General features: G+C 39.2%; 1 protein-coding gene across 1 annotated transcript in view; it reads right to left on the reverse strand.

The window, feature by feature from the left end:
• LOC135873797 (collagen alpha-6(VI) chain-like) overlaps positions 1 to 8,482 on the reverse strand; it is a 111,592-nt gene extending 103,110 nt beyond the window's left edge. The window contains exons 1-3 of the mRNA XM_065398414.1: positions 8,411 to 8,482; positions 6,302 to 6,359; positions 5,906 to 5,986 (exon numbers count right to left, since the gene is read on the reverse strand). Of these exons, the coding sequence (XP_065254486.1) occupies positions 5,906 to 5,986; positions 6,302 to 6,359; positions 8,411 to 8,482 (211 nt within the window). The remainder of the gene's footprint in view (positions 1 to 5,905; positions 5,987 to 6,301; positions 6,360 to 8,410) is intronic.
• Between the last annotated feature and the right edge of the window lie 802 nt (positions 8,483 to 9,284).

Here is a 9,284-nt window from a genome sequence, read left to right on the forward strand (position 1 = left end):
GTCCTACTTCTTGTTCAACCAGTCGCTAAGACAAACAAGTTTGTTTACATTTACAGGAGATAATGCTGCCCTTTTCTTATTTACGTCGTCATCAGAAAGTGCGAACAGGTATTTGCATGGCACTTTTCTAGACAGCACTGCAGGTGTTTACGTGCCAGATATGCCAAACATTCATATAGCCCTTCATGCTTTGGCCACCGTTCCAGAGGACATGCTTCGATACTGATGACGCTCGTTTAAAAAAAAATGTGTTAATTAAAATTTGTGACTGAACTCCTTGGGGTATAATTTTATGTCCCCTGCTCTGTTTTGCCTCCATTCTGCCATATGTTTCATGTTATAGCAGTCTCGGATAATGACCCAGGATGTTGTTCGTTTTAAGAATGCTTTCGCTGCAGATTTGACAAAACACGAAGAAAGTATCAATGTGAGTTTTCTAAAGATAGCTACAGCACTCGACCCAAGGTTTAAGAAGCTGAGGTGCCTTCCAAAATCTGATCGGGATGGGGTGTGGGGATTGCTTTCAGAAGTCTTAAAAGAGCAACACTCCGATGCAGAAACTACAGAACCCGAACCACCAAAAAAGAAAATCAACCTTCTGCTGGTGGCATCTGACTCAGATAATGAAAATGAACATGCATTAGCCCACAGTACTTTGGATCATTATCGAGCAGAACCCATCATCAGCATGGATGCATGTCCCCTGGAATGTTGGTTGAAACATGAAGGGACATACGAATCATTAGCGCATCTGGCATGTAAATATCTTGCGATATTACAACAATACCATGAGAACACCTGTTTGAAATTTCTGGTGACACTGTAAAGAAGAATCAGGAGAGCATTATCTCCTGCAAATGTAAACAAACTTGTTTGTCTGAGCGATTGGCTGAACAAGAAGTAGGACTGAATAGACTTGCAGGCTCTAAAATTTTACGTTTTATTTTTGAATGCAGTTTTTTTTACATAATTCAACATTTATAAGTTCAACTTTCATGATAAAGAGATTGCACTACAGTACTTGTATTAGTTGAATTGAAAAAAAAAAATTTGGTTTTTTTACAGTGCAAATATGTGTAATAAAAAAATAAATATAAAGTGAGCGCTGTACACTTTGTATTCTGTGTTGTAATTGAAATCAATATATTTGAAAATGTAGAAAACATCCAAAAATATTTAAATAAATGGTATTCTATTATTGTTTAACAATGCAATTAATTACATGATTAATCACGATTAATTTTTTTAAGCGCTTGACAGCCCTAATTAAATTCTATTTTCCTGAACTTGCTGCTGACCGTGATTAAAACTGCAGGTTGCCCACCACTGTTCTAGTGCAGTAATTTCTCAAATATAAATTACTACTATGCCTCAATATCTTCAAGTGAGAGCATAAATAGAAAAAATATGTGATTATAAATAAGACAAACCTAGGGAATTCTTCATAAGCTGTATGTTAAGTTGATTTGTAGAAGTAAAATATTAAAAAATAATAAATGCTGGAGGTTTGTGTAATATCCAGGTCAGAATAAGAATGAAATTATCTTGGGGATATTAGATTTGCAAAGGATGGAATACCTTCATTTGCAAACCAGCATCTTTTAATATACAAAAAGTACAGTGTGGGGGGGGTTGTCTGTAAGCGAGGACTGGCCTGCCTCCCAAGGTCTGTGAGAGTGAGGGATCATTTACCAGGATAGGTTGTAGATCGTGGATAATGCGCTGGATGATCCCTCACTCTCACAGACCTTGGGAGGCAGGCCAGTCCTCGCTTACAGACAACCCCCCAACCTGAAGCAAATATTCACTAGCAACTACACACCACACCACAGAAACACCAACCCAGGAACCAATCCCTGTAGCAAACCTCATTGCCTACTCTGTCCCCATATCTACTCTGGCGACACCATCACAGGACCCAACCACATCAGCCACACCATCAAGGGCTCATTCACCTGCACATCCACTAATGTTATATATGCCATCATGTGCCAGCAATGCCCCTCTGCCATGTACATTGGCCAAACCGGACAGTCCCTCCGCAAAAGAATAAATGGACACAAATCGGACATCAGGAATGGTAACATACATAAGCCAGTAAGTGAACACTTCAATCTCCCTGGTCATTCTATTACAGATTTAAAAGTCACTATCATTGAACAAAAAAACTTCAGAAACAGACTTCAAAGAGAAACAGCAGAACTAAAATTCATTTGCAAATTTAACACCATTAATCTGGGCTTGAACAGGGACTGGGAATGGCTGGCTCATTACAGAAGCAGCTTTTCCTCTCCTGGAATTGACACCTCCTCATCTATTATTGGGAGTGGACTACATCTACCCTGATTGAATTGGCCTTGTCAACACTGGTTCTCCACTTGCGAAGTAACTCCCTGGTCTCCATGTGTCAGTATATAATGCCTGCATCTGTAACTTTCATTATGCATCTGAAGAAGTGAGGTTTTTACCCACGAAAGCTTATGCCCAAATAAATCTGTTAGTCTTTAAGGTGCCACCAGACTCCTTGTTGTTTTTTTCCAAAATTTTAAGAACATTGAAATAAGATATGAAGGGAAAAGCCTCTGGCATTCATTGTTTTCTCATACCCTTCTACATCATCAGTAACTCTTTCACTTCCAGCTGTAGCAAATACTGAAAAGCCATTTGTACCCCAATTTTAGCAAACTTGTGCTCTGCCACAAAATCTTAGTTTCAACCTCATACACTTTTATATCAAGAAACTGGCACATCTGACTTTCATACAGTCCGTATACATGTAACATCATTCCACCTTACCATCGCACAGGTTGATTTTTGTGTTAAGAGTGTGAGTATGACTAAGGGGGTACATATGACTTATTGGTATTTGATTGAGAAAGAAGTGGATACCTTATGGAGTGTTAATAATAATGACTATTTCTTATAGAGCACTTATCTGTAAAGCTCAAAGCATGTCACCGTCTTGAATGTATTTATCTCCACAACACCCCTATGAGGAAGTGTTATCACCCCAGTTTTACAGATGGGAATGTGAGACACAGAGGGGCTAAGTGACTTGCCCAAGGTCACACAGGAGGTGCACGGCAGAGAAGGAAATTGAAGCAGGGTCTCCTACATCTTACGCTAGTGCCCTAGCCACTGGACCATCCTTCCCCTTTAGTATAGTTGTGGACAAAAAAAAAAGTAAAACATTTATCTGGCATTAGGGTTGTGCAAATGTATCAGTAATTTAAGAGTCTAAAACATTACAAGAACGTTGTAATTATCTTAAAAACAAGCATTGAATACTCAGGAAATTCAGAATTAAAAAGTTAAACTTAAATATCTATACACGCATTGGCTATATATAATGATATAAATAAGGGGGCAGAGAGAAAAAGATTATACTGAGAGAGATATATATAGAAGAGATTTTAGAGAAAAATCTATATATTACCAAAACTTCAGAGTGAAAATTTCAGACTAACAGTATATTTAAATGCAAAACCTGCCACAGAGTGAAATGTAATTTTGTAGCTTTCCTTGGTAATGCAGAAAACAGCTTGTGATACTTACCACATAAAGGGAAGATGTTTATCAGCTCAAAACTTTAGACCCTCCAAAGTGGCTCAGGAAAGACTGAACCCCTTTTAAAAGCAACTCTATCAGTAGTTTGCCAAAAAAGCCCTCCCATGATGACAATTAAAATATGTATCTTTAAAAGGCTTCCAAACCACCAGAAATAATCCCCTCCCCTCTCCTCACACAGTGAAGAAGGTTGGTCTTCAGTGCTGAGTTCACTGCCAGCAGCAGCAGCAGCTGTGAGGGTGAAGTTCAGGGCTTCGTCACTCTCCTGGGTTTCTTACTAAACTGATTTTCACTTTGAGCATCAGTCATTCCTGTAAATTCTGCAGCTGAGGGCTGGGTAGCAGCCTTGGACAAGGTTTATTTTCTCAGCAGCTTTTAGAAAGGATGCTGATGTTTTCTTAATTTATCTATATTAATCGCTTCCCATGCTTCTTATCACAAGTTCTTTTTACTGGCAGGATAATGTGGTGACCCTCATCCCTCTTTAGGGAGTAATGCTGCAAAGATGCAGAAACACAGGCTTACACATCTACCAATGTGATATATGTCATCATGTGCCAGCAATGCCCCTCTGCCATGTACATTGGCCAAACCGGACAGTCTGTACGCAAAAGAATAAATGGACACAGATCTGACATCAGGAATCATAACATTCAAAAACCAGTAGGAGAACACTTCAATCTCTCTGGTCACTCAGTAACAGACCTAAAAGTGGCAATTCTTCAACAAAAAAACTTCAAAAATAGACTCCAACATGGAGCTGCAGCACTGGAATTAATTTGCAAACTGGATACCATCAGATTAGACCTGAATAAAGACTGTGAGTGGTTGGGTCACTACAAAACCTAAACTTAATTTCCCCATTAGTAATTTCTTCCTACTGTTATTCACACCTTCTTGTCAACTGTCTGTAATGGGCCACTCTCTTACCACTTGAAAAGTTATTTTTCCTCCCTTGGTATCCTGTTAATTGATTTATCTCATTAGACTGACCTCACACTTGGTAAAGCAACCCCCATCCTTTCATGTATTTATACCTCCTCCTGTATTTTTCACTTCATGAATCTGATGAAATGGGTTCTAGCCCACGAAAGCTTATAACCAAATGAATTTGTTAGTCTCTAAGGTGCCACAAGGACTCCACACGGCTACCACTCTGAAACAGGCTTAACGATGTACCAAGTGAATTTTCTGCCCCAGCTGACTCACTCATTTTTTGGACTGCTCACAAAGGGATAATTAGCTGGAAAGCACTTTCCTGCTTTCTTCCAACTTTTATTTGTAACTTATATAAACAACAGTCCATCCTGCTGAACCACAGAAATTCCTTGGAAACTGATAGCCATGATCTATTGTATATTCTAGTAATAATAATTTTAAAAAGAAAGTTTGCCACATATAGAGTGAGGAAATGGCCATTTAAAAAGTGGGTAGCTAGATAGATAATGCAGTATACTTTACAGTTGCATCCCATACATGGCATTTTAAAATTGAGTGCTATTGAAAGGTATGGAATTGGCAGCCCTGGGAGACTGAAATCATTTATTCACAAAACAGGTTCACTAAGGGCAGCAGCAGTGAAAGCTACACTGCCCTGCTACAACATACAACATAGGCCCCAAACCTAAGCTGGAATTTAGGACGAGGCGGAGTATGACGCACTAGTTGACAACAGTGGATAACAAAAGCCAAAACTAGACGTTTATTTAAAAGTGAATGTGCCCTAAGTTGATAAATAGGCTTGGAAAGAGGAGATTTTTTAATCAGTAACTTGTTCAACATTGAATTTATCGCACACACACACACACACACACAAACCCACAAAAAATATTTCCACTGATGATAATCAAAATGCACAGATAGGCAAAGTAAGAAAAATGCTGCTTGAGAACTTCTTAGAGTTTGACTTAAGGTTATTTACTTGTACATTTTGACATATGGTGTTGAAAAAAGCTTTAATTTTTTCAAGATGTACTGTCATTAAATAATTGTCTGACCCCTCCCACTGTCTTACCCTCCCCCCTAATTTTCTGCAACTGTGAAAATTTAAATCAATACACATTGAAAAAAAATGCTTAAAAGCCATATACAGTAAAAGCTCTGTTAACTGGCACTTTATCAACCAGAAAGCTCTATTAACTGGCATTTCTGATATTTCCCAATACAAATCTTCCATCTAGTAACTAGTATACTGCCCAGGAGGTTATGCAATTGCCCATTCTGCACTCTGCTTTTATGCAAAAGAGGCAGAAGACAAGTAGGCAAGCTGACATCAGGGATTTATTCAAAAAAGCAGCTTCCAGGGTGTGTCATAGGGTCATTACAGATTCAATCCAACCTCCTACACCTTCTACATCTACAATGATAATTGATGTTGTTGATGATGATCCTGAGGCACTGCAAGATCCTGAAGTGCCTTCTGAATCACCAAAGAAAGATTAAATTATGTTCAGTAGAGTTTTAGTGTTGTGTATTTTTAGTGATCTAGGTGTATGCCATGCGCTGCCCATAGTGATATGTAGTGTCATACGATAACCTACTGTATAGAAAACTTTACCTGTATACACCTAAGTGCTTCAAGAAACCAACCACTCTGCAGTGCAGTACTACTACTGGATTGGTGAGTACCTGTATACTATTTTATACTTTATTCATTTTATTGTATTCTAATTCTTTGAAAATTGGTATTCCATTGGTAAGTATAACTCTTAGTTAACTGGAATTTTTGACTAACCGGCACCCTCTATTCCCCCAACATGCTGGATAACAAAGCTTTTACTGTATTTGTGCAACTGTGAACATTTAAATAAACAAACATAAAAACATACTTAAAAATAAACACTATCAGTCAAAATTATAAAAAAAATGAAAATCAAATTCTGCCAAGCCTACTGCTAAGGCAGTCTGTCATGGGATTGTAGGACTTTCTGGATATTTCCTTTTATATGTTAAACAAGAAATCATGCTGCCATAACTCAAAATTGTCACTTTGCAGGGGCATGATGCTGGTGAAGAGGTAACCAGCACTTGGATGGAAGGGGACTGAGCTAGAACTGGTAGAAACCCCTGTTCTTCCTGTGGAAAAAAAATTCAAACAAACTTTTTATTTTAAATCTTTTGTGAGAAATTTTCAAAATGGTTCAGATCAAAATTTTTGTTTTTTTTAGATTCTAATTGATTTTTTTGTTTTGATTCACTTCAGAAATTTTGTTTTGATTTAGTTTTTTATATGGAAATTTAAAATGTTTATTCCCCTCATACTTTTCCAGCCCTTCTTCTTTTTTGCCACTGAATGCAATCAAATGAATGAATGTTGTCTACAGGTTTGTTTTGTTTTATTAATTTTTTCCCTCTCTTTTTTTCCTCTTTCCTTTTTCCACTAAAACTTAAGGACATTTGGAGATGTTACAGAGGGGAAGATTTACAGTGTTTTATTTTTCCTTTTGCCACTCTTAACTTTTTCAAAGCTGGGAGAAATTTTGAAAAATTACACACAGAGGTTCTCAAACTAGGGGTCGTGAGGTTATTATATGGGGGGTCGCGAGCCGTCAGCCTCCACCCCAAACCCTGCTTTGCCTCCAGCATTTATAATGGTGTTAAATATATAAAAAAGTGTTTTTAATTTATAAGGGGGGTCACACTCAGAGGCTTGCTATGTGAAAGAGGTCACCAGTACAAAAGTTTGAGAATCACTGAATTAAAGAGAGGGGTGGAAAAAGTGGTGAATACACATGCTGGAAATTATTCATTCTATTGCATTCAGTGGCAAAAATGAAAAGGGGGCAAAGAGGGAAAACACAAATAATAACCAACACATGTTTGAATACAACAAAAATTTCAATTCAAAATTACATGGAAAGTGTCCTTTTGTTTAGAAACTTCCCATACAGTCATTTAAATTAAATTTTCCCCACAAAAAATGTTTTTTTGATGAAACTATTTTGTGTCAGGAAATTCTTTTGGTCCTTCAGAACTGGCTGCTCTCTCACTGTTCACTGAGGTTGGTGTGGGAAGGGTTCTCTCCCAACAGTATTGTTTGCTGCTTTGAGGTAAATCCAGTGCATCTCTCTCAAGGGCTGCTTGGAGGCCTCAGGGAGAAGTGCAGCCTGGAGCAGCCCTGTGTCAACCACTCTTGGGAGCTGCCTCAGAGCGCAGGTTGTTCCCTGCTATCACCTCTGAGCTCCTCCTGGAGTTTTTCCCTGTCATGCAAAAAAGGGAGGGCCAGGGCTGCAAGCAAACCTCTCAACCCGCCAATATGTGGCACAAGCCATCAAAATACATGACAAATGACCAACGTGTGGAACACCTGGGCTTTTTTGCCCGCTGTGCAGCAAGTGACGGATTATAATGGCTTTTAGCCATAAAACCTGATTTTAGGGATCTTTTCTCATTAGCTGAATTAAATTGCAAAACTGGCTTATTTGGACTCAAACAGTGAAAAAACATCCCCCAAAACAGGTTTTATACTTAAGAACCATTGTAATCCATCATTTATAGCACAATTCACAACCAAAGAGCCCCTTTGCTCTATCCATGTCCTTCTCACAAACAGTATCCTTTGCCCCCACCTCCTCTCCCCAGTCCTATTTTCCCCTTTGTTCCCCTTGCTGCCTGTTGTTGCCTCCTGTTCTCCCCCACACTCCCTTACTTTTGCTCTCCATCCCCGACCCCTAAAAGAGCCAGGAAACTACCTGGAAATGCTCCAGGGAGCAGCAGCAACAGTAAAGGCAGCAGTCGCTCAGTTCCTCTTCAGGTTTCCTTGCTCCTCCTCTCAGCCTGTGGGCTTGCCTCAGGCAGTGACAGTGGTTGTGGAGGGCAGCTTCATCAGACTCCTAACACTCACCCATGGCCACCACCACCACAATCTCATTTCCAGCTCCTTCATGTTCTCTTGTCCCCTGCCTGGTCCCCACATGGTGATTAAGGAATCACCGTGACTTCCCTGAGGGAAACCTGGATTCAGTCCCCTGGGAAACAATCAGAGATGGTGGCCATCTTTAATGGGGGCAGCATCGCTTTGATGTGTAAAGGCTGTAGGAAAACAGCAGCTACCATGCTGAGGACAGTCAATCCCACTGATAGCAATTGGAGTTGGTGGCCATTTTGGATTAGGACAAAACGTCACTGGTCTGAAGGCAGAAATCCACTGTTGCTAATTTGAGTGATGTTATCAGTATTGCCAACCCCAAAAGTTCAAAAAGTTAGGAGTTAGACTCCAAAATAGCATTAGCTGGGCCTGTAGGAATATAGACCCATGTTAGGCCTGAGTGAACGATGGTTTTAAATTGAGTTTGGATATTAGCATGAGCAATAGGCCCAAAGCATGTGAGCAAAAAGAAAAAAGAAATCATGAGAAAGGAGGGTTATTTGTGTTAAACGTATAGTGACTCTTTGGAAAAGCAGCATTATCTTATTGAAGGTTTGAGCTGAAGTAATACAAATAAAGAAAACATGGTTACTTGGGCACCAGGTGCAGTAAATAATTGGTTATATGTTTGTTTGTTTAATTTATTATAGAGAAATGCTTAGCCTAGTAGTTAGGGGAAAATATGGCAAAGTGAGATAAGGAAAAAAACAAACCTTGAAGAGAGCAGAGTGCAGCCCTAACGTGATTCAGCTGGCTTTAAATAAGGTCCAATAACCAGCAGTGACATCACTTGTTTGTTATAGTGTGTAAAATGGAAGGTATCCTAGCCATTCTTTGTCAGGCCTTTTCT

Source organism: Emys orbicularis, chromosome 2 (assembly GCF_028017835.1).
Source record: "Emys orbicularis isolate rEmyOrb1 chromosome 2, rEmyOrb1.hap1, whole genome shotgun sequence".
Lineage (NCBI taxonomy): Eukaryota > Metazoa > Chordata > Testudines > Emydidae > Emys > Emys orbicularis.